The sequence below is a fragment of the Peromyscus maniculatus genome, chromosome 6 (assembly GCF_049852395.1).
Source record: "Peromyscus maniculatus bairdii isolate BWxNUB_F1_BW_parent chromosome 6, HU_Pman_BW_mat_3.1, whole genome shotgun sequence".
NCBI classification, from domain to species: domain Eukaryota; kingdom Metazoa; phylum Chordata; class Mammalia; order Rodentia; family Cricetidae; genus Peromyscus; species Peromyscus maniculatus.
This window is the reverse complement of record NC_134857.1, coordinates 98,956,007-98,983,186: the sequence shown is the minus strand read 5'-3', so window position 1 is coordinate 98,983,186 and position 27,180 is coordinate 98,956,007. Positions and strand designations below refer to the sequence as shown.

At 38.2% G+C, this 27,180-nt stretch overlaps 1 protein-coding gene across 1 annotated transcript in view; it reads right to left on the bottom strand.

Moving 5' to 3' along the window:
- The window catches only part of Dpyd (dihydropyrimidine dehydrogenase), an 837,903-nt gene that overhangs the window by 89,372 nt on the left and 721,351 nt on the right, over nucleotides 1–27,180 (bottom strand). Inside the window, exon 20 of the mRNA XM_006977841.4 lies at nucleotides 22,697–22,876. Within this exon, the coding sequence (XP_006977903.2) occupies nucleotides 22,697–22,876 (180 nt within the window). The remainder of the gene's footprint in view (nucleotides 1–22,696; nucleotides 22,877–27,180) is intronic.

Here is a 27,180-nt window from a genome sequence, read left to right as displayed (position 1 = left end):
GAGCTAAAATCTCACCCTTCCTCCTGCTGTCCCAGCTTCGCGAAAAAGAGACCTACTTCCTGTCGGTTCGTTTTTTTATAGTATGTTGTTCTGCCTTCTCATTGGTTGTAAACCCAAACACATGACTGCCTCGTCACTGTCTGAATGTACAGCCCCCTAGGTCTTAAAGGCATATGTCTCCAATGCTGACTGTATCCCTGAACACACAGAGATCTTATGGGGTTAAAGGCGTGTGCCACCACCGCCACACTCTTGCTATGGCTCTAATAGCTCTGACCCTGAACACACAGATATCTATGGGATTAAAGGCGTGTGCCACCACCGCCACACTCTTGCTATGGCTCTACTAGCTCTGACCCCCGGACAACTTTATTTATTAACATACAATCAAAATAATAATTCAGTACAATTAGATTACCACCACAAAGTATAATAATGAAATTTAGGAATTAGGAAAGTTTTTGATATTGAAAGTTTACATTTAAAATTTTCTTTTTAGTGTACGTGTGTGTGTGTGTGTGCGCACATGCATGTGTGCTGTGTGTGTAAGTGCCCATGGAGGTCAGAAGAGGGTGTTGGATTCCTTGAAACTGGAGTTACAGACACTTGTAAGACACCTGACATAGGTGCTGGGAACCAAACTGAGGCCCTCTGGAAGAATAGTGAGTACTCTTAAGCCCCGAGCCATCTCTACAACCCCTAAAAGTCTAAATTTATAAAATGACAAGGTTGTGTTTTTAGATGAGTTTCTTCATGAGCAGCATGTGGGGCAGTTTTTGCCAAGCTGACGCAACCAGAGAACCCTGGAACTGTGACTTCAACCGAAGAATTCGTCTCTTTGATTGGTCTGTGGGCAAGTCTGTGGGACGCGGTCTCATTCGATGGCAAATGTGGGAAGAATCAGCCCACTGTGGGCAGTGCCACCATGAAAAGGCAAGCCCAGGTTGGATAAGAAAGCTGATGAGTAACAGGAGGGGAAGCCGGCCGGGAAGCAACATTCTCCCCTCATTCCTGCCTCCACTCCTGCGTGAGTTCTTGTCATGACTTCCCTCAATAATGGAGTGTGAGGGAGACGTGTAAGCCCAGCAAACCCTTTCCTTCCCAAGTTGATTTTGGTCATGGTGTTTTGTCACAGAAATAGAAAGTAAGCTAAACAAACAAAAAAAACAACAAAAAACAGCAATTTTTTTTTTCCACATCAAGATTTCTGGTAGAAAACATGGGTTTTATTTCCTTTTGAAAAAAAGTCTCATAGAAAGTTTGTGCTTTTCAAAAGTTTGAGTGCAAATTAAAAGTTAAAATCATTTTGACTATAAGAAAAATTCAAGACAACTTGTGTGGAATATCTTCCTCCTGTTCATATACTCTCCGGATTTACTTAGTGTGCTAGTATTAGATTTAAAAAATTAAAGAACATATCACTCCATTTCCTGTAAGTTTCCACTTCTTGACACTGTACAGTTCTTGGGCATAATTACTTTGAGTCTCTCGAGTAAGATCAGCAAGCAACTAATGAAAGATTCCTGGTAGAAGTAGATAGAATGAGACAGTGAGTACATAGCAGATCCGATGATCTCCACAGGGAATATGGTGCTCTCTGTATTACATAAAACTCTACAGTAAAAGCACACTAATTTGGATGAATTGTGAGAAGGGTCCTTTTGAATTGGTGCAAATTCTGAATTATAGATTATTGGGAAAGAACAGCAATTTCAGGTACATCTGCTGAAAGAGAGTGCTAAAAAACATTCATTTCAAAAAGCAAATTTATTGTTGGTTTTCATATGAATTTTGATAGCATACTTGAAGGCTGTTAATTATCTTAAGTAGGTTAAACAGTTTCTTGAAATGCATTTATACTAATAACTTGTTTAATATAGTAGGGCTTCTTATGGCATGATGGTAGATAGGCTATAGTCTTGAGCAACTTAACATCTTGCATTTTAAATCAGTTAAGGCTAAAATTTAAGACCATAATTCTTCATTATTAGTACCTGATATCTCGTCGCAGGCCTTTCCTTTGAGGTTTTTCCTACTCTCATTTAAAATTCCCAAACATGTTTCTTAAAAAAAAAAATCAAATCACAATGGAGGATTTTCCAAGATTGCATGATGGATTTTGACAGCACATGCTGAGTGTTAGGAATTCCCAGGCATCTATTTGTGATTCTAACTATAAAACTGAAGGACTCAGAGAAGAAAGAATCTCATCCTAAATCTAACACTCTTCTCCAAACGACTTAAGAATTTTTATGGAGATAAGAATATTATGAGGCTCAGCTAACATCTACCCATCTCTGTGACCTAGCAACCAGTGTCCCCACAATGTCCATCAGACTGTTCCAGTCACCTGCCAAATGCCTGCCAGAAAGTGAGGTTCACCTCACTGTCAGAAATGCCTGACTCTTCTGAGAGCCTGGAGCAGAGACCTGGGCTAGGGTTCAGATTTTCTGTAGTCTATGTTCAGATCCCACCCTGACTATTAATTAGCTTTGCCTGTTTTCTCATCTAAAGCAGAACTACTGAGAAGATACACTTCTCAGCTTACTCTAGGAGTTAAGTGCTGAGTTGAAGGGACACTGTCCTAGTTAGGGTTTCTATTGCCGTGAAGAGACACCATGACCGAGGCAACTCTTATAAAGGAAAACATTTCATTGGACTGGCTTACAGTTTCAGAGGTTTGGTCCATCATCAACATGGCGGGTCATGATGGCAGCGTGCAGTCAAACTTGGTGCTGGAGAAGGAGCTGAGAGTTCTACATTTTGATTCTTAGGCAGCAGAAGCAGTTGTGTGTCACACTGAGCATTAACTTGAGCAAAGAAGACCTCAAAGCCCACCCCCACAGTGACACACTTCCTCCAACAAGGCCACACCCACTCCACAAAGCCACACCTGATAATAGTGCCTCTCCCTATGGGGACCATTTTCTTTCAAACCACCACATACACCTGGAACCCAATACATCTGTTTAGTAAGAGGTTGGCAAAAGTGAAGTGCTTTCTGTTGCCTAGAGATAGACATAGCAAAGGAGAAAATCATACTGTTCTAGCTAAATCATTCTTGCTAACTTCCCACCCCTATCCATGCCTTCCATAGTTAGCACCTTTTTTCTTCTTCTTTTGATAAATTAGGTTAATTTTTGAAAAGCCATAACAGGTTCCTTTTCGAGTAGACTTTTTCAACTTGTAGCATGTAAAACCTTAAAAATCATGTATGTTGTCCTAATCTACATTCTGTCTATATTTAGCATAATGAAAGAAGCCAACACACTCTCTGTTGGTGACTGAGATTGGGACCTGCACTGTGTACACCCAATTTCTTCACTGACTGCTGTTTGACTGGGCTGTACTCACTTCTATACTGAGCTTGTTCCGAAATAACCCTGGAGCACTCCATCTCCCTCCTCAGCCCTGGGCCATTGCTCCACTTGCCTTCATAATGCTGCCCTGGCATCTTGCATCTTGGAACATTCAATGCACATATTAGGAGTGGATGTTTGAATGTTTTTGTTGAGGTGTTTGTATGAGTGTGTGTGTGTGTGTGTGTGTGTGTGTGTGTGTGTGTGTGAGAGAGAGAGAGAGAGAGAGAGAGAGAGAGAGAGAGAGAGAGAGAGAGATCTTTTTTCTAGTGCAAGAATGGAAAGAGAGGTATCCTCTAGGAAATTTCCAGAAGAAAATCTTCAGGCAGGGATAAAGAAAACAAACCAGCCTGGTACAGGTAGGGGAACACACGCATACAGATCGAGTGGGATTTAGGATGCCATTTGTAGGTTTTCTTTTTATCTCTGGAGACATGCGTACATCACAATGCTCGAGAAAAAAAAAGTGCATTAGCAAAAGCATTACTTGCATTTATAATAAAAGCATAGCACAGCCCTGGACTGGTAGATCACAGGGTTTCCTGTCATTAAATGAGTATTAGTCATTACCTGGTACTCTGCACAGCAATGAACATTAAAAGCCCATGGGAAGAAGATGCTTAGCTTAAAGGACTCTGAATTCCATTCAAATACCCAATTAATGCTTAGAATGCTAATTTTATCTGAAATTCGGGTGACTTAAGAGAAAGAGAAGGCAATGCTCATATCAACAGTTTGGCTGGGCATCCAGCCAGGCATCCACATACAACTAGACAGGCACTGCAGCCGCTGGAGGGGAGATCCAACATTGGGAGAACAAAGCAGTCCACAGGAAGCCTCTGCAGACCTCAGGAGCAGCCATCCCCCTCTTTGTCTGCAGGCTCTCTCTCTTCTCCTCCCAGGCTCCCTTCATCTCCAACACTTTCAAAGGCATGAATCACCAGGCCAGAAGGACTAGGTTCATTAAGGTAATTGGTGGGGGGAATATATGCATATAAATAAATATGCAAAGTGATAACCAAAGCTGAATTTGTTGTGGAAGAGTTGAAAGTCAAGAGTTTCAACATAAAGAAGCAAAAACAGAAGGAGAAAGAGATGAACCCATGATCTGCATCAATAAACAGAGGGTCCATGGTGAGGATCAGCCCAGTCGATGGGCAGGATAGCAGTGTGACTGAAAGCAGAACATCCATCTGCAAACAGCAATGGTTTATTCTGAGTCCACTGACAGGTGAACATGGTCAAGATTATTCCCATTGCATTTGACTTCCTCGGGGAATGGAGAGGAAGGTGGAAGGGTCACTGATCTTGACATCTTGCTCAAGATTTAATTGAATCCTCATCTGCTATCTGCCAACTGAGCATCAAATCCCAAGCATTGGAAACAATGGCACTCTCTGTATACAGTGACACATAAAGACAGCCAAGCACAGTCCGAAGGGTACATGGGTCGGGGCTAGAATGCTGCTCCTTCTGCTCTCACTAACTTTGAGCCTGCTGCATCTTCTTCAACAGGACAAAAGAGAGAGAGAGAGAGAGAGAGAGAGAGAGAGAGAGAGAGAGAGAGAGAGAGAGAGAGAGAATAATGATATACATTGTTGTAAGGATTAAGTTAAAAACACATAAAAAGCTCTCTAAACAATGTTAAATAACAGCCATTGGAAGCTATTTTTTATCATCATCATGATTACTAATTCTACTTTCCCTTGCACAAATAGCCTCATACCCCAAAACTGATTCTCACAGCTTTGTCTGGTTTAAAAGATGAACACATATCCAAGAGGGTGGTAGAAGCAGATATTGCCTGGCTGTATATTCCCTGAGTGTAATTTAGAAGCATCTATGACCTTCTACTATAGAAAGAACAATAGTACTGCCAAAATACAGGGTGATGCGGACCTGGTGGAGAAAGCTCACTGGAACAGTGAGTAGTGGGTAAGTCGGTGTCTAGCAAAATGAAGATACTATTAAACAAGGGATCATTGTGTTTATGATCATGATCCAAAGGATTAAGAAAGGAGGTGAAAGTTTATCTTGCATCACACAGAATCTGAAGCACTGTCATAGTCACAATCATAAATAGAGGACGATGTCACCTCTTTTCATTGACTTCATACCTCTGGTCAGAATTGAAGGCAATATAGATTTTGCACCCTTTGGTGCACGTTTATAAAAGGTACATACACGTGTATGTATACACAATGTTTTTAGGCTGGTTTACTGTTTTTGTCATCCTTCAGTAATAAAATACTTAAAACCCATTCCATTAGCTTCCGATGAGCTCAGAAAAGCTAAGAAGTGGAAAGATGTAGATAATCTGACACAGAACATACAGAAGTGATTTCTGTATAAGGAAATTCCTATGAGTTTGTTTTTGTCATGTGGATTTTGATAACCTGCTGTAAAACTTTTTATTCTAAGAGGAAAGACATCGCTAATACTATAAATTCACTTAGATATCTCTGCCTTACATATTTTGGTAGCAAATTAAATTTATCACTTCATTATCCCTCCTGGCAGTTGGAAGTTGTAGACTTTAATGGAAGGTGCTGGAGTAGTTAATAGAATCCTCTCGTCACAGTTGAAGGAAATGTAGAAGTGAAATTCAAAAAGATTTGATGGGATTTATGCTAAAAGACAATGCCACCTAAAAGCACAAACCGAGACTGAAGCGTGTGCTTTATCAGGGGGTAGAGTTAATTATCTACCAGACATGTAACTCTTACTGAACTATAAATACAAATGTAGCAGTCTTCACAAATGATTACTTAGCCAGGGCTGTCGCCTATGGAATGGAATTAATGAGGACATTTACATAAAACCTATACCATTTTCACCTCTCAGGACTGAGTTGATGTGTCTCTTCACAAATGCTCCCAATCCCACAGGTTGATATGGAACCTTGCTTTGTTTCTTTAACTCTGACAGCATAATAGTTCTAGTGTTGAGAGAAGCTGTGCTCAATGGGTTAAAGGTACAAACATAATTAGGTTTGTATCTTGCTTTGAGTACTATGTGCATAGTCACACCTATTTAACCTCAACTGTCACCTTTGTAAAATGGGGATAGAGCTATACCTACATTTCATCTATATTTAAACATGTATGCATTTATAAACAATTCTGGAAAACATTAAGAGAGGGTTGTTACTCAATTAATGTATATTTTGCAATTGACCACTTTGCATCATTGTGAGATTTATCTGGGATCATTGTTCAGTCTTAATTATCTTCTGCATAGCACAGGATGTAACAAATGCATAGTAACTCTTGAGTGAATAGACATCTATTCAAATCACTAAAATAAAAACTCAAGGTTCCTGTGTAAGGCAGAGATAATGTAAAAATCTAATTAGTACCAAAAATCAGATCTGTCACAAAAACTCTTGTGAGTTTGTAAAAGATGTGTGTGATACTTGTTTCTAGTCATCATTTTCTGGGGGACAGATCTTAGATAATAAAAAGTGCAAAGCCAGAAACTTCAATGTAAAAATATTTTAATCAAAATATAGTTTTTGACTCTGCATGAATTTGCTACAGTGTACAAAATATTCACAAAATGTACCCAGAGTGAATGGAAATTCAACCCCTAATGTTTTGCCTTCAGTTCTACAAACGTTATGATTTTATTATGGGTTATTAAGAATGCTACTTCAAAACAAAGTATCAATGAATAATGTTAAGGCATTAAAATTTTCAGACACATCTCCCAGTGTTTTTTTTGTGTGTGTGTGTGTGTGTGTGTGTGTGTGTGTGTGTGTGTGTGTGTGTGTGTGTAAGGTGGGACATAAGGGCCAGAGAGTCCAGCCCTGCATGTAACACACTATCAGCAATCAATTGAAGGTTGTGTTCTGGAAGTTTTGGCCTCAGGCAAGGCCAGCTTTTGTTAACAGAGGCTGCGGGCACTGGCTGATCCTACAAAGCAAAGCCAGTTGAAGGTCTACCAAAGGACCTAATCAAATTCTCCCTCTTTAAGTAGCAGCTTCTCATCTGAATCGGATGCCTCATCCGCTGCCCACACCCTCCTCCAGGGGCCAGATGTGTCCCTGTTTGGTTCCTAAGCCTGTCCAGCCTCCCTGATGTGAAAGGCCTCCAGTATTTCTCCTCCACACCCAGCTGCTGGCAAGGGGGCACAGGGAAATGCATTTGTTTATGCCCCCAGCCATCCGTTTTCTTGGAGCTAGTTTCCAGCTAGGATTTTTATCAGGGTGCCATTCATTCTTTTCCAGTGCCTAACTTCACAAGGGTTTTAGTTCCCAAAGGCTACCTGATTAAAAGCCATTTGGACATACAGAATGTCTTTTTAGTTGTACTTAAATAATATGTCTTATTTTGTCTATAAATCTTATGAGGTGGTCACCCTCTGGTTTCAGAGTAAGTTGTTTTGCTTTTCTTTAAAAAAATTACCTTACTATATTTATACATGCCTATGTATTTAGTGAAATGTGCAGATTCTCACATATACAATAAGAGGGATTTACACAAACATGTTTGTTTAGCCAACTCTTACCACCAAGAGAATGAAAATACCACTCTAGAAAATCTTTTCGTGCCTCCTCTGGTCATTTTCATATCTTTGTTATGATTTCAAATAGCATAGACTTCTTTTACTCTTATTTTCCAAATTAAATAAAATTATATATGATATTCTTTTGTGTCTGGCTTTTTAGTTTTAATATTCTCATATTTTTATTTTTGTTTTTTTTCTCTGTCTTCATTATTGATACATGTACACATACATAGAAATATAAAAATCAGCCTCCTGAGTTTATTTAGTGTTGCTTATCTGTATATGTTCTTACAGCTGACCACTTGGTATGGGATAACTGATCAGGGGGCTCATCCCTGGAGCAGACTGGTTTTCTCTCTGTCTCTGAAGTCATTAATTACCTGTAGCTCTTTCTAGGTGTGGAGTCTTCTGAGATTTCCTCCATTCATGTTGATATGTCAACTAATGTTGTCATTGTTCAATTCTTCTCTAGGTAGGCATATTGTTGAGGTTTTATGGCTATACCTTCCCTGTCTTACATAAAATACACAATCTCTCAGCAAATGTCCTGGTCCTCTATTTTAAAACTCTGAATATTTACTTATGTATGTCTTGAAGAAATACCTAGGAGTATTATGAATAATATAGTATTATGTATAAGAAGAAACTAGTCAAAAGAATGTTTAATGTGCCATTCTATGCATTATTTAGTAAGCTATGTTTCTCTCTGCTCTGTATTCTTGCCAGTATTTAATATTGTCAGCATTGTTAATTTTAGTATTTCTAGTAAATATGAAATTAGGACTTCTGCTGAACTTTCTAATGTCACCTATGCATTTTTTATATCTGTTTCAGAATTCTGAGTTGTCAATTTCTACATGGTCATGTCATTTACATAAGAGTTTGTGAGAACAGCTGAGTGATGGACTGACTCCAAGCTGCTAATAAGAAAAGGTACACGGACATAAACATTTTCTTGTCCTCCATCTGCTAAGCTTCCTTTTGATTTTTGGGAGTGTAGGTAGGTGGAGGACCAACCACCAACATAATATCACAGAGATACTTTTTGGAATCTTCATGAATCAGTTCATCAAAGATCTGTTCTGATTTTGGTGCCAAAGGGGAAATGGAAGAAAAGGAGCAAGGGGAAGGTAACATAGGTCATCTATCTCCTTTACCTCCTCTGTCTTAGTCAACCAATGTCTTTTCCAGGCCATGAGTCCTACTAAAATCAGTGAATGCATTACTTTCAACCCAGGAGATTCATTCATGCCATTTATTAAAATCAAATGCTTCTGTTATTAATTGATTTAAAATGAAAAAGACTCCATTATATTCTATATGATTTAGGCTAAAGGAAAAATGTTAAACACAGTACAAATCAGTGGAACTGTTCTTTCATGTTGCATCTTACAACAGCTGAATATTCTATATGGCATTTCACAGAAATATGATTTGATTTGAGAACATCTGCAGCAGTCTGGAACACATTTTCCCCTGTACTTGACTTTTAGCTCATTATAGCTCTCAGATGTTCTCACAGCAATCCTGTGACATATTGGAGTGTTACTGAACAAACATCACTGAAGCCTGTGTCTTGAGTAGTGTCAATCTCAGTTGAAAATGTTTCAGCTTTCTTAGCATCAACACTAGAGGAATTTAATTAACCCACTGAAACTTTCAAAATGATGGCTAATGCATGGAAGAAATGAGAAATCAGAGCAGTGTGGGGGTTGGAAGCAGAGAGCGGATAAGCTTAACCTCCCACAAGCTAATGCCTGCCACCCTCAGCCTGTGCCTTTACAGTTCATGAGAAGTCCTGCTATAGCTCTGCACAGCCTCCCACAGTCGGCCATGAACTCTCTGGCTGGTTGCACTGCCCCCTTGGAGATGGAGAAGGTGGAGGTGGCAACTACCGCTGTCACATGCCCCTGGTCCCCACACAAGGTCAGCTTCCAGCCTCTAATCAGCTCTCATCCAGCTGTTCTGGTGTTTTCAGTAGGTGGGGCTGGGAGACCAAGGTCAGAAAAGAGCTGTCATCAGTGACATGGTTTTTGCCCACTGCTGCTATTACATTAAGGAAGCAGCTGGTGAGATAAAATATGCCAAAGTGCTTTGGAAATTATGAAATGCTTATGTAATTGTTGGGGATAATTGCTGCTATTGTTTTTTTTTTTTTTTAATTCCTAGGATGTAGAAAGAGCAGTGACCTGGACTATTGAGTGGCAAAGTCTATCAGAAAGCTAAATAGATGGGTGTATAGGGTCCAAAAAGAGGTCCATTGATGAGAGGATAGATTTGGGAGCTAACAACACAAAGGGTAAAGCTGGCTTCATGGGTCAGGTGAAAGCCTGTTGCAATGTGAGGGCCAGGAACAAGACATGGGGACATAGGTACATGGGAGAATGTCTTAAATGATTAACTTGAGGAATTTTCTCTGGGCTTGGTGTGGTACATATGTCTGTAACTCAAGGACTCAGAAAGCTGAGGCAGAAGAGTTGTCACAAGTTTGAGACAAGCTTGAACTACAAAGTCTCAAAAAAAAAAAGAAAAACAATAAATGAAAAGCTTTTTCTGTACAAATACAAATGATATTTATCTCTTGGCCATGTTTTGTGCCTTAGTCTGGGCCATCCATCCCACATTCCACTCTCACTATAATTTTTGGTTCAGGTTTTTCTGGAAAATCTATTCAAAGTCCCCTTCACTTCTGCCCTTTTATACATATTGACAATAGTGACCCAAATGCACAATTACAAATAATGTTTTTTCTAATTTCCATTCTCATGCGCGAGAGTTTCAAACACATGGGGTGATATTAGTAAACCTTGGACATATGAAGAAATCAAAAGGAAGGAGTGCTGAAATATCAAAGAAACCTCAACTATGCAGGAGTGGTCAGCTGTGAAGTGTAGCACATAACACGAATCTACTGAGATGAGTATCCAGAGATGTTTTTTGAACTGGTGTCTACTAAACACTGGACAACTTTACCAAGTATAGCTTGAGCAGTTTGGGGAGTGGGCTGGCTGGAAATCCAACTCTGGTGGTTGAAGTTAGAAAGGCAAGAGAGGAACAAGAGACAGTGAGCAGAGTCTTTGCATACTAGAAACCAACTTAGGAAGGGTAGAGAATTCTGACCCTCTTCATTCTCAGTTATCCTAAGAGTTGATAGGTTATTTTTCAGAGTCTCTGGATTCAGAAACAGGAAGTAAGTCAATGAAGGCTGTCACGTAGCAGTTTTACACAAATTGAAACATTCCTTCCAGGAGTGTGTGTGTGTGTGTGTGTGTGTGTGTGTGTGTGGCAGGGGTGGGGAGGGTCAGCTGCCTCACATTCCTGTTGCTATGTCTTCTGTGTCATTATGGGCTGTATCACCTCAAACTCTAATCCAAGGTAAATATTCCACAAATTTCTTCTTGGCAAGGATTTGATCACAGTACCTAATCCAAGGATTGGACGGTAGCAATGTCTACCACAAAAGCAAAAGGATATACACATGGGGTACCCAAGGCTTATTGTATATCTTGCTAATGATGGAATACTGTAGGACTGGGATGATTTTTATCTTCTTGAAATGAGTGGGTTGCTTTAGTTGGTTTCACTTGGAACTCCCATTAAATATGAAGAAATACTTGGTAACAGTTGGGGTTTGGAAGATGGCCAGAATGAGGGTCGGAAAATGATCAGGGGGCACTCTGCAGCTCAGTGTGACTGTGAAGAATCACCAGCAGTAGAAGACCTGAGAGAAGGGTATTATACTTTGAGATAAGGTCATAAGCTGGGAAGACATGGGGGGGTGTTTTAAAGATTGGCTGTAGCAAATCTTCAAAGGGTAGCCTCTTTGTTTGCTGGTGAAATTCCATGCCAGAGTGGCTACAAGGTGTGAGGGCTGGGAGCAAAGACTTCTGAGCACCTTGGGTCTGCTAGGAACTTCACAAACAGTGCCTGAAGCTGCAAATCAAAGGATTCTGAGCAGCATTAGTCACATTCTCTGTGTAGGCTGTAGTTCTACCATCTCAGACACATTTCCATTATGTAGTCTCCAACTACAAAGCACAGCACTATCACAATAACATTTATTTCCAGGATTATGTAATAGATTTGGGCATTGGGGATCACATGGCTAACTAAATCAGTACAGCAAGAATCCAAAGTAATCAGGTTCCCCAAGAAAAGTAAGACTATTTCAGTTGATTACACAAATTTATTTGGTCAAATGTGAGATGCCAATCATTCAATGAATTAAAGATACCTGGCTTATCCTCCCTGACATTCACTAAAAGTGCACAAGTCTGTTTCATAGAAATTATGACATCTAATTTTGTTTGTTTTGTTTGATTCAGTGTCTCACATTCATTTTTAGGCTGGCCATGAACTCAGGGCAATCCTCACATCTTACCTCCTTAGGGTTGTGATTACAGAGACAAGCCACCCTGCCCAGTTCAGCCATCTCATTTTTGAATATAAAATTAAATGTAATTTTGTTTTGTTGGATTTTTTTTATAAATTAAATATCATAGTTTTTATTTTTAATAAAATAAATTTAATTTATTTCAAATCATAGGCTAAGACTGATTGGCAGAAGCTCACTATAGTTGGAATTTCTGTTGAGTTTCACTTATCAAGAACGCACTTTTGACTTCTATAATTACCTGAAAATTATTCTTCAACCTCATATCCTTTATACATGTCAACAGATAAGACAGAGCAAAATCATGTTTTCCTCAGGAAGATCCTTATGGCTACAGCTTGGAATCACAAATGCTGGGGATTAATTAATGGCTATAATATGAACTCAAATATTAATTTACCTGTTCATATTAATTGCATTAAAAAACTTCCCAATATCTACACCAAATAAAAAAATCCTATTTTTTTCTGGTACTTAAAAGTCACACCAGAATTAATGTAAGTTGTGCTGAAGATGAAGAGCATTTTTGCACAAGTTCTAAGTATATAATTAATATTAATAAGGTACATTCTGATTAAAGTAGTTATATTTGATGAAGTATGAGAAATTACAGTTAACCACTTAACTTTCATGGATGACAAAGGAAATAATTACACTGTGGTTGGTAATTAGATATCAATTTTAGATGATAAGAAGAAATAAGGAATCACATTTTTTTATATATGTATTGGACAAAGGAAAGGAGCTACGGAGAGATGGAAAAACATGGGGGATATGAGTACAAAATATCTTGTTTCAGACACACAATGATGGACTGCAGAAAGTGATTACAAATTTAAAACTATGCTGTTGTTGGAGTCTCTTGGCCAGCTGACCTGGTACCGTTCCATCCACAATAGAGAGTGGAAAGCTGTATTCTGCAACACCTTATCTTAGGTCAAGTCCACACAAGCACCAACAACTGATCACACACTTCTGCTTGGCTTACCTATGCTTCACAGGGGTCTTGGACACAGGTCTCCTGGGATCCAGAGCTCCTGGCAGGAACTCAATCTTTGGGTCGTGACCCCTTTGGGGTTACATATTAGACATCCTGCGTGTCAGATATTTACAATACAATTTGTAATACTAGCAACATTACAGTTATGAAATAGCAACAAAATAACTTTATGGTTGGGGGTCACCACAACACGTGGTGTGTTAAAATCTTGCAGCATTAGGAAGGTTGAGAACCATGGCATCACAGCTGCTCTGTAAAGTGACATCAGCTTACCCCTGGTTTAGAAGGAATGAGGCTGAGAGGGTTACAGGGCTTAAGATGCTAACAATAAGCAATGCAAAATGACCCCTTCCTAGAAGTGAAGGACTCCTACCCGTACCTCGCCTGAGTGATTGGTGTTAGATTCAGGCATTGCTATTCTGTTCTGGCAGCAGTGGCGTGCCCCTCCCTTCTGATTCTCTTAGGAATGATGGTGGACTGCTCGTGACCCAGAATTAGCTACTGTATTTCCATTTTCCTTAGAAAACGAATGCTTACAAATTACTGAGAAGCGTTTTACCAAAGAGTGTGCTTCAAAGGAAAAAATAAAATATGCTAGCCTTTGGCCAGATTAAATAAAAGTTATTATGATTGTGTTATAACAGAAAGTTAAGAAAACATAAAAATAAGGCAAAACACTGTTTGAAAATCTACACAAATGATGAAATAAATTATTAATGCATCTCTCAAATATTTATATTTCTCTTGTTACCCATCTATTTTAGATAAGGATATATCCAGCATTACTCTGGAATAAGTTAATCAATCAATCTATCATTCTACTATATATTATAAATTATAATGCTATCAACTATATTAATTGCCTCCTTTATGCTAGACACTCAGGACACATAATTTCTGTTCTTCATGAAGGACCTGTGAAAGAGGTAACATCACTTCCTTTGGCCTTTGTGCAAGGGGGAGCCTAAGGGATGCATGTCCCTGGTCCAGGCTCACTGAGTAGTAAGGCATCAAATTCTAGACTTGAATTCAAACCTGCCAGGCTCCAAATATCTCTGTAGTATTACTATTTATACTGCATCTCACTGACTAGTGGATAGGGCTATTGAACACTGGCAAGTGAGCAGGAGCTCAGCATTGCAAGTGGGGTTATAGAATTTGATTCAATGCCATATTTTTCTTACTTGTCATTTATAAAACAGGTATCTGTTCTACTGTTCTAAGGCCCTGGACATTCTCATACTCTACCTTGGAAATTACTCAAACCATACGATAGTGTTATATTGATAGAGGAAGTTTCCTCATATCTTGGCTGTGTATTCTGACTTGGTAATTCTGGGGTCTGGGGACTTTCTGGAACTGGTGCTTTTTTATTTCCTTGTTTTATGATATAAACAAATAAATAACAAATTACAATTAAACCTTGCACAATTTGTGTACAGCCAGACAAATTCAGTCAAATAACAATATGATTTTCATTTCAACCATTACCTAAGTAATAGGCATATAACGTCATCTGTAACTTTCTAACAATATAGTGAGACCATCTGGCAGTTCAAGGGAAATGAATTTTGGGCCCAGCGCTGCAGTTGGAGAAGGCAATATGGACAAGGACCCCAAAACTTTAAGGTGAACATAAAAGGATTGGCTTTCATCCTCCCTACCCCATCCACTGTTTTCATTTCACTGATGAGGTACAAAGATGGTCATTAGAAAAAGAAAACAAAAACAAAACAAAAGAAAAAACCCAACAGTTACGGTTATAAGACTATCAATGCTCTAAGATCCCACTAACCAGTTCTTCATGACAGATTCTTCATTCTTAAGGGTCTCTATAAACTACTGATTGAACAGGTTGTGCTGTTTCCAATTAACCCGGCACACGCTGTAAGGTATGGTCTATGTTTTCTTTTCTGATTAAAATTTCTCATGAGAATCAAGTGTTCAGACTATTCCCCTCATTCTGTGATGTGAATTTTCATTTTGTAAACTGTCTCTTGATGAGTGGAAGTTAATTTGTAATGACACTTAGCATCAGTGTTTTTCTTGTATGGTTAGTGAAATTTGCATATGGTTCAAGAAATCTTTACTTGCCCTTAAAACCAAGGACGTGACTATTTTTTTCTTTTTCTCATTGTCTCTGTCTTGTCTCTATCTCTGTCTTTCTCTGTCTCTGTCCGTGTCTCTGTCTCTCCCTCTTTCTCTCTCTTTCTTTTGATATTTATTTATTTATTTATTTTTTTCAAAAACTTACAGGCTGAGAAATGGTTCAGACACCCAGGTTCTTACAGACAGACACCCAGGTTCTTACAGACACCCAGATTCAGTTGCCAGCACCCACACAGAAGCTACATTTCTAGGGAATATGACTCCTTCTTCTGATATCCATGGGCAGTGCACACATGTGACAGATGTACACACAGGCAGGTAAAACATTCATACACTAAAATAAAATGAATCAATAAAAAACTTAAAAATGTATTATCCAGAGGGACAGAATACATGTCTCGTCCTCAGCTCAGTTTTGTAGCGGACCTAATTTGCTCTAAAATTCTAAATTTCATTGGACCTTTATTTTTATATATACAGTATGTTCAAATGTGTGTGTGTGTGTATGTGTGTGTGTGTGTGTGTGTGTGTGTGTGTGTGTGTGTGGTGCATTTCATTAAAAGAATGCTTGGTTAGATTGTACTCTCTCTACTGGATTATTGAGGCACTTTTGTTGAATATCAATTCAGTGTGTCTGTGTGGGCCTATTTCTGGTCTTTCTATGTGTCCCACTCATCTATTTGTCGATCCAAGCACCAAAACATGCTTGTTTTTGACTGTACATTTATAAAGCACTCAAAAGACCATGAAGGCATTGAGTCAAAGTCCTCTAACTTTGTCATAATTTGTGAATTATTTTGGCTCTTCTAGCTCTCTCAAAACCAATGTACATTTTGAAATCAACTCAACTTTAAAAACATATGTTAGAATTTTGAGTGGGATCATAATGTTCAGACAGATCAGTTTGAAAAATCTGACATCTTTCTACATTTCATCAGTGATTTAAGGCTTCCTTAGCCTTCCTTCATCCATCCACTGACATTTTCACTGGGCTGATACTGCATGTATTTTAATTTGGTCTAAAGTAGTAGTTCTTGTTATGTTTGTGTCATTTTAAATTTTATTTCTACTGGTTTTTATTCTAATTATTAATGTAAAAATATAACTGACTTCTGTATATTGTTTTTGTATCATGAAACTTTGCCAAGTCCAGTTATTATATTAATCACATCTCTATCAATCTTGGTATTTTTATGTGACTAGTCTTAACACTGAAAACAACAGTGTTAGCATTTCCTTTAAAACTAGACACGAGTCATTCCCATCACTGTCCTCTTCAAGTATTTATTTTAACTCTCTACCATGGGATAGAGGAACAAGAATTCCTCCAGCTGGTGATCTTAAAAGAAACAAGTTATTCTTCCAATGTTAACCACCATGCTAGCTGTAGAAAATCTATAGATTGCCAAAGGTTATCATTACGAATGGATGTTGGGTTTTGCCAAATAATTTTTTTGGGGGGTCTAATGCCTTATATCTAATACATTAAAACTGCTAAGTTTCAGTTTAAAATAATAAAAAGTAAAAACAGTTTAAGCAAATACTTCACTGAAAAAAAATCATATAGATGGCAATGGTGTTAAGAGTGTAATACCATTAATTATCAGGAATGAAAATTAAGATAATAATATTGATATTCACACACACATTAAAAAAGCTCAAATAAAAATGACTTAGACTATCAAATGTTTCATAGAATGCAAAAGTAAGTTTACATACCAACAAGTTGTGAGGATGTAAAATGTTTCAACTCCTTTGAAAATATGCTTAAACGTTTCATGTAAAGCATATAACCACTTTTTGACCATGAGATTAGATCCCTACATATTATCCAAGATATATGGAAATACTTTATCACAAAAACAAGTTGTACAAGGATGCATTTCAGATATCAAGAAAAACATCAAACTGCTGTTTTGAATGAATAAGCAAATTAGAGCATATTTATAAATCAGAATGCTATTTACCAATAATAAATACCTCAGTGAGTGAGGGTTGTCATACACAGACCCTCCCACACACATTCTGTATAATTCTGTTTAAAATGGAAAAAACCACGAACAAACTGATATTGGTGCATAGAAACTAGATGGCGTTTGTTTCTGGTAGTAGTTAGGAAGAGATGATCGCTAGGGAACACTTACAAACATCCCTAGGTGTGGTTATAGTCTACATTTCAGAGAATCAAGTCATGGTAAATGTATCTATTCATTTATCAAATACTCCATTTAAGATCTATATATTTTATATGCAAATTTTATATTTGCAAATTTTGGGGAAAGAAATAGAAATAAAAGAAAAAATATTATAAATAAAACAAACGTGTTTTAGTGCTAAGGACTGAATAAAATGGTTTGTGGTCACTAGACAAGCCCTTTCCGACTGAGCTACTATCACAGTCCAAATGCAATAAAACTTCGAAGCTGACACTTAGGAAACAGTATTGTCTTCTGGTGGCTACCATCACTAGAACTTCTGTTATGGCCATGCTGTTAATTTCATATATATATACCTTCCTCTCTTTGGAAACTTGACAGTCATCACCATATAAAATTGCTATACCCTCCTCATGACAGTCTCACACCATGTTACTTTTGATTTTAAAACAACAGAAGAATGTGGGTGGCCATGTGCCTCCATCTTTGCTTTCTACCCTTGAAACAAAGCCTTGGTTCCACGGCAGCATTTCTGATCTCATCCTAATTAGAGCTCCTTAATGAGCACAGATTAGGTTCACTTATTAATATCGCTGATATGTATTTCATCATGCCTTAATACCTGCTGAAAGTAATTTGGCACGTTTACTCTTTCCTTATAAATGCCTGCTATTCCTGAAAGACCAAGCTGGAATTTTAATTACAAATTGGCTTTCTCTTTTTCTTCTAAATAAGAATACCACAGATAATTTGTGTAGTTTAATTCTATAAACATGTAGCATTGCTCTAGGTGCTTGGAAACTCATGGAAAAGGCAGACCTTATACACAGTTTTAAAATGCTTATAATGAGTTGCAGCAATGGCCAAGGAGACACAGGACTAGAGGATATGTTCAGCTTGCTAATTGTGTGAGCAAAGGTCTCTAGAAAGAGAGAGGAAGTGATTTGATTTTCCCAATGAGAAAGGAAACCCTTAAATGGTGTTATGAAGGAAATGATACTCAAGGTATATATTAAAATAAATAAGTGATCATTATATTCATCTAGCAACTGAATCACTGTGGTGGTTTGAATAAAAATAGTTCTCATAGGCTCATAGGCTATTAGGGAGTGTGGCCTTGTTACATGAAGTGTGTCATTGAGGGTGGCTATGGGGTTTCAAATGCTTAAGCCAGGCCCAGTGTCTCTCTCTTCCTGCTGCCTGATGATACAGATGTAGAACTCTCAGCTACTTCTCCAGCACCACATCTGCCTGCCTGTTGTCATGTTTTCCACTATGGTGATAATGGACTAAACTTCTGAACATGTATGCCAGCCCCAATTGAAGGTTTTCCTTTATAAGAGTTGCTGTGGTCATGGGGTCTCTTCACAGGAATGGAAACCCTAACTAGGATAACCACTCTGCCACTGCCCAACATGATGGACACTGTTATTGACATTGGTAAATAGATCTGGGCCCTCAAGAAGCTTATCACAACTTTTTTTTTTTTTTTTTTTTTTTTTTTTTACATTTACCAAGCCAAGAATGCATAGCACTTGCTTACTAGACTATCTAATTTCTTCTGGCTTGTTTCCATCTCATTTTACTAATGTTGACTCACAAAATGAGACTTTTGATTTGTCTTCATTCTTTTTTCATGGCTGTGATTGAAATTCTCTGACAACAGACACTTAAAAGGAGCAAAGGTAGATTTTGGCTGATGGCTTCAGAAGGGTACACTCTGTCATGGCATGGATGTCATGGTGAAAGAAGCAGGAAACTGGTTGCTCAAACTGTATTCATACTCAGTGGCTTAGTCACTGTTCTATTGCTGTGAAGAGACACAAGGACCAAGGCAGCTTTTATAAAAGAAAGCATTTAACTGGGGACTTGCTTCCATTTCAGATGTTTACTCCATAATCCTGGCATGGAGCATGGCCCACACATGGTGCTGAAGCAGTAGTTGAGAGCTACATAGTGATCCTGAGGCCCTGATGGAGAGACTGAGACTGGGCCTGGCATGGGCTTTTGAAACCTTAAAGCCCAGCCCCAATGAAACACTTTCTCTAATAAGACCACACCTACTTCAGTACAGACACACCTCCTAATCCCTCTAAACCTTTCAAACAGTTCTGACCCAGCATTCTGATATATAAACCTATGGGAGCCATCCTCATTCAAACCACCACATTTAGGAAACAGAGAGGACATGTAACTAGGATGTAAAGCTTCCAGGCCTGCCCCCAAGGACTCATGTCCCCCCAGTGAGTCTCCATATCCTACATGTTCCACCATCTTCCCTAATAATGCCACCAGCTGAGGACCAAGTGTCCAAACACATGAGCTTATATGGAGGGCATTTCACATTCAAACAACAAATTTAAAGGTTATTTTCTTCCCTATTCTTTATTTATAATATAATAGACATATTGATATTGTTGGTGAGGGGGAACAGGACTACTGAGCCATATGAGCCAGGTGGTTATCAGTTCTACATTCTGGCCCTACATTGCATTACAACATTTACCCAATTGCTGAATCAACAATCATTAAGCCTGTACTAAGATATGAAGATAAATAAGTCAGGGTGCTGTCTAGCACAGTTAATGGATGTCAAATTGCAGTTCTGTGATACCTACCGGGACTCAGGGTCTAGGGGGGAAAAGTAGAAACTGGTTCTGGTATAGAAGTCAGAACATAAAGTGAGGAGATGGTAGTATTTAAGAAGTTTTCCTTGTTGGATTGGAAAGGTGTTCCAGAGGTAGGCAACAGCATGCAAGATGCATGGATCCCCAACTATGCTGAAGGATTGGCCTGTAACTTTCCCTTCTCTGGCATGTTAAGGCTTGCTCAGTCGTCCTGTTCCCCCTCTCCAACAATAAACAGTAAGGACATTCAGTCCTGTGGTTTTCTGATCACAAACTCTGCTTCTAAATTATTAGGCTGCCCAATGGCTTTCATGGTTCCCAAAGAAATAATCCCATGATTTTTCTTATTTCCCATGCCTCCAAATGCTGAATACTAACACTAAATTTATCAATTCCTTGAAAAAATAGCATACCTCACTTAGCCAATTCCTTTCCTAGCTAAAGTCTTGTGGTTTCACATTTTCTATCATCAAACTCTGCATTACAATTGTTTTATTTTCTTTTTGGTGTGTACTCTACTCTAGCATTGTTTATGAAAGAGAAAGTTTAAGGAGAATATCACTTGTACTTTTCAAATGAAACTCAGCTAATTCTGATAAGTTTTTCTGAGCAGGATCTATGCTTTTTCTCATTTTTCTCTATGGCATGAAAATACTGTAAAGAAAGGTGTCATAAATAGCAGGGTGCAATATTTTAATAAGTTGCTTACACACACACACACACACACACACACACACACACACACACACACACACACACATACACACACACACACTCACTCCATTGGGCAGAATTAGAGAGGAAGTCATCTGAAGTGTGTAACTCCAGAGTGCTTAGATTCACTAGTCAGGACGTTAATCTACAGGGGAAGCCTCCTGTTGTATTAGTCATATCACCTTGCACCGGAGAACCCAGGGTCTATTATCGGAGCATCTGCTTGTTTCTCATTTTACCTTTGAGAAATGATTAGGCAATTTTTTTTAAATAATTGATAATGCTGAAAATCATACTAATGATTTTTTCCAAATCTATATCTAAACTATTAGAAAATCTATTTCCATTTATGTCATGGACACAGATGTCCTCTTCCTGATCCATCATTCCTTTGAATATGGAAATGGAGAGATGAGGGTGAATGCCCTTTAAAAGACAGAATATCATAGCACAGAAGAGCTGCTTTCATTTCAGTTCACATGACACACACCCAAGTTTATAGACAGTCATAAACTACCACATCAGAAACAATTTCCATGAGATAGATATTTTTACATTGAATTGCATAATGTCATCTATGATTTTTTAGTTATAAACAACCTTAGGGTATTGCTGATCATTGGTAAAGGCAAGAACACTCTCTGAATACTGAAGACTCAGTCTATGATAATATGATTAGTTACACTAATAATGCTGCTTAGGCACTGTCTTCTAATTACAATATTATAAATATTAATGTCACAGCCTTTCTGTTTGATTGCCACTCACGGAGTCATTCATCATGATATTTTCCTGGAACCCACTTTGTAGATTTTATTTCTTTCCCTCTTTCTCATTACTGAACTTGCAATCACACATATTATTCTTCAAGAATTCTTTATTTTTGGTTATCTATTACGCTAAGGACAGTGATATTTCTCAAGAACACTGGCCAGTTACGTGTTGTATCCCTCAGTCTTGCTGAGCCTCTCACCATCATCCAAGGCGGCACACCCAGGGTTTTTGTTTTCCATTCTTTTTCATGTGACCTGTTTCAAGTTAAAACTCATGTGAATTATTAAATGCTTCCTTAAAGAATCTTTTCATACCGCCTCTCTCTCTTTTTTAAAGTTAATTATTGATGTAGTGACAAGCTGAAAAGACTAAGAATTATAATTTTTTTTCTCCCCTCGTTCAGGACTCAAGAAATATCTTCTGACAATGGTTGTCTATTTAGAATAATACAAAGGAAACACAAAGGCAAAATGCTGAAGGTTGTTTTAGAAAAGAGTTGCTCAAATCACTGTATTATACAAAATGTAAATGTAGTGTGTATTTCTCAGAAAATAGCAGTTAGAAAGAAAGTTAGGCTGCAACCTTTGGAGCCCAGGTTTAACCACATGGCAGAGGCAGTTACAAAAGATACTGATTAGATTTTAATTTTAAAAAATGGCATCATATTATTCAGGACTCCAGTGATTTGATTGTCTTGAAAATAGAAAGGTAATGTTATAATCTCCAGAGCTTGTTAAAAAAATAAAGAAATTGCCAGCTCCCCCACCAGAACGAATGCTAGTCATCAGTATAGTCAGCAAGAACTCATAGGCACTTCACACTAAAACTTCAATTTTTTTCTCTTGTATGACCTTGTGTTTATTCAGAAGATAACTCGGAGACCTCTTGTATAGCTGTAATCAATCCTGTTTCAGAATAATTCTACTGTAAAAAATCAACACCAAATAGACACTGTCTTTGCATCATTGGGGAGATGTGGCAAAGCAAATGACCTAAAAGAGAAATGAACCCAAGCAGAGTTCTCCATGTTCAATACAAGAGAGACCAGCACATACCTGTCCTGTGAGCTCAGCAATACGTGGAACTGGTTTCCCTTTCTGATGACTCATAGTGGCTGGACTCTGCCCATCCCAATCTGCTAACTCTTCAATGCTCTTCAGATAAAGCAGGGCTTTGAGGCCAGTGCAATAGTCTTCAATCACAGTGAAGTCCTGATTTTGAATAGCACTACATACCTAGGGAAAATAGAATGGCAGAGCATCAGACCAAGGGCCCTCTCTTCAGACAGACATAACCTTCAGTCATTTAACAAATGTTCATGTGCCAGATCTATTGTAAGCAAGCAGATCGATAGCTGGATTGGAATAGGAGTGGGAGGCAAGTGGGGAGAAACCACGGAGACATAGAATAACCTCTAGAGGTGTTGAATTCTTCATCTAGCTTTGTGTGCTGACATTCTCACAAGTGTGAATACACACTGCAAAGCATAGGAAATTATATATTGCAAACACATACAGGTTACTGCACACCAGATATGTCTCCATACAGATGTTAAACACCGATGCCTATGGTTGAATTTTGGTATAACATAGACACTTCAGTTTTCTTGTTTTCCCTCTCTTTGGAAAATATTGCCAGTGAGCTGTTCTCAAGCCTTGAAGTGGAAATAAATGGCCTCGCTAATATTTGTCAACCTTTTGACATTCATACAGATTTCTTCCACAAGCCCATGCTTGAGAAACATATAGTTGAATTACAAAAAGAAAACAAAAGTTGAACACAAAAATATTCTCCTCATGTTTTATGTTTGCGTAGGGTGTAATCCATAGGTATCCTTGACTGTATGTGGGCTGGGCACACTGACTAGTATAGGAGGAGTACAGTCAGTTAGCCTGGTAAAACTGCAGCTGTCCTGTTCTAGGTAGCATGGATAGGCATGATTGCTAGCTACTTTCCACTGAGCCAACTTGGAGTCTGCTGCTGCACCTGGTGATTGGTGTCACATGACTATCGAATGCTGAGGGCCAATAAGAAAGAGACAACACAGCTAAGAGAGTCTCTAGCTGTCAATGGGAAATTGAGGGGGGAGTATATAGGTTTGCTCCATATCCACATTAAGTGAGTCCATTGCTTCCTTCTCACCTGACTCCCAGTGTCTGTGTCATTGACACCACCCCTTCTCACTTCTTTCCCAAAGGGGTGTCCAGATAGAGTGACCTGCAACAGACTAGGACTTTTTTTTTTTATGATGTTTTGATTGCTTCAGAAGTCTTTTCCAGTTTGTATCCAGCTAGCAACCAATAATTCTTCAATCTCTTAATTGTTACCTTTTCAGGGAGGCTCCAGGATCCCAGAGAAGGGTAGGCATTCCTTTATATATAGTTATCTTGATTTATAATTAATGGATGATTATAATCTTGGTGGCAGAGTCCTTAGCATCTTGGAGGCTTAACACAGGAAAATTGTTTTGTTTTTATTTTATGTGCATTGGTGTTTTGACTTCATGTATCTCTGTGGGAGGGTGTCAGAGTTTGGAGTTATAGATAGTTGTGAGCTGCCATGTGGGTGTTGGGAACTGAACCTGGGCCCTTTAGAAGAATGGCCAGTGCTCTTAACAGCTGAGCCTTCTCTCCAGGACCAACAAAGTAAAAGTATATTTATTTGGGTCACTATATTATTTCCAGCAACCACCACATAATTTACTACTTATTCTGTACTCAATGAATAGAATGTGTGATTATTAAGAAAAGTTTTGGGTGAACACATGTAACAAAATAAAATTCTTAGAGTTAAAGAAGAAATGGAAGTCAACAGTCTCCCTAACCTGTATCAAATACACCCTGTAAATCATCCAAATAAAACTAAGAAAAGTCCAATTCACTTTTATTTTATTTTTTAAGATGTTGAATTCCTACTACAGTTGACTAATATGTGTAGACCATTGGTTCTAGTGCACCCTAGTAGAGACCCACATCTGCAGATACTCAAGTTGTGCATATAAAATAGGAATAATTTTCTCTTTCTGAAGTATACTTTAAATCAACTCTAGATGATTTTCTATACCCAAGACAGTGTAAATACTATGTGAACTGTTCTCAGTCTTTTTCATTTGGAGGAAAACTGTCTATCCATGCCCAGGACAATTGTGAAGCATTCCCCCAGGTGAGAAGTGTTTATCTAGTTATTCTTTATCAATAAAAAATCGTGAGTCAGATATTGGAGTAAGAACCTGAATGATCAGAGAAATGAAGAAGCCACCAGTGACCTCCTATCTCTTCCATTCCTTCGTCTAAAAAGACTGAGATCCTCTTTCAGCCCTGTCTTATTACTTCCTGTCTCCTATCAGTCCTCAGTCCTCCAAAAACTCTTTTGGTCAACTAGTGGTTAGCTCTGCCCTCTGACTCAAAGAAAACTTTATTGTCAGAACATCTTTCAACACAATTGCTATTATTTCCATATATTTTCAATCTCTGATCAGTTTAAATAGTTCTTGGAGAATCTATGACATGAAGGGTGAGCTGTGGCTATCAAGGTGCCTGCAATGGTAGCTGATAGAAAGGAATTAGGTCAAATACAAATTAAAATTCACCCAAATGGATAAATGAATAAGAGTCTATTTCAAAATCTTCTAAAGCCTTCTAGGCTACTGACTAAATGAACTTTACAATAATGCATATGCCTGGCAGTACTCCTTGCTAACTAGAAATATTATTAAGTTGGTATAGAGAAAGTATTAAAATATAAGATGATTCAGAATGGGGAAGAAGTGAAAGAGTAGGAGAGGGAGGTTTACAGGAGGAGAGAAAAGGAGAAGAGAGGAGAGGCGAGGAAAGGGGAGGGCAAAGGTAGGGCAGAGCAGGGCACGACAGGACAGGAGAGAGAATCCACCTAGCGAAGAGTCAGAGTGTCCATGATGCCTGTGTAAAAGGCAGCCAAGCATGGACTCTTCTGGATACTCCAAAGCTTAAAAGCAAGGCTAAAGAAGTAGGTCACAAAAGACACTCAGCAGAAAAGACGTGAGGGGCTTAAGTCAAGTGCTGCAGAAAGTTCTCAGGAAACTCAAAGCTGAGAAGTGATCCCTAGATTTAGCAACTCAAACAAGACTAGAGGTGCTCACATTCATAGGGAAGAAGCTACTTTTTTTCTTGGGGCTAAGGAATGGATGAGAAATGAGAACTTAAGTTATAGGGACATTCTGTACTTACAGGGCATTTAGCTTCTGTTGGGGAAAAAAGGGAATATTGTTTTCATTGCTCTGCATTTTATTATTTTTAAGCTATTTTATGAACTTGGTTAAGACGGCCTGAATGACAGTGAGATAAGACAAAAACCAACATAATATTTAACATGAAAGGACTTAAAATGGACCTGGCTCTCCGGTCAACAGCTTTTAATTAGTAATATCATATAGTTCTCAAAATAACGCTAGCAAGAAGACTTACGTTTTAACCATGTTTGTGTAGATCAGGAAATGGGATGTTAAGAAGGTCAAATTAGAGATTGTGGCATGGACGTTCACTCATCATCACACAGGATGGCTGACTACTTAGGACTGACTCACGATCACATAAGACTCACGACTGCGCAGGACTCATGTAGTCAAACGTGAGGTACACATAAGCAGAGACAGAGGAAAAGCCGTTTTAAAGTAATAAGAGTAAGCATTCCTAAATTGATTCAGACAAACATGTTTAGAAAAGTTTGATCTTCAAACCCAATATGGCTACCTTAAAAACAAAATCCATGGTGCTGGGTTAGAAATAATCAATATTTTCATTTGTCTTCTAGATTGATTAGCAAGAGTGAAAATAATGACAAAGCAAACCCCTCAAAAAGCAGAAATAAAAGATCCTAATTCCCAATATTTAAATGTGGTTTGTTCCCATAAGGTAGGGGAAAATATAAAATTCTAATTTTCAGGCATAGCATTAATAAACTTTCTCAACATTAATGATGTTCCGGGTCTCAGAACAATTTTGAGAGCCTCAGAATTTCCTCCATAGTTTTTCTTGTGATTGTTTTTTCTTTTGGCTGTAAAAAGCAACTAATACTTTCTTTAATCTTCTTTGATCAAGCTAAGATTATATTTTTATAGTATATGTTTTTACTATATAGTCTTAGCACATGCACATAAGAAATTTGATTTTCTGAAAAATTACATCATGTCATATACTCTGTGGGTTGTTTATAATTTTGTGCTAAAAGAAATCTAGAACTATTTTCAAAGGAATGAACAGGAAAACATAACCTTAGTCATTCCAGATTTTTTTCCAGAGGGAAAAATATAAAAGCTATTAATTCTCTTAATCCAGAAGCATAACTTTTGTATAGAATAAACTCAGCCAAGATGTGAATAATCAGAGCGCAGAATCGGTGTCTTTGAAGTGTTAAAGAACGTGGTGAGCCATGTGCTTTATACTCTACAATGTTAATGTTCTGCACAAGTGGGAGCTACACCAAGTACGAGAACTGAAATTTGGAGAGGGAAAAGAAATTATACTCTAGCAAGTGTATAGAGTGGTTGGTGATAGAGGCAGCA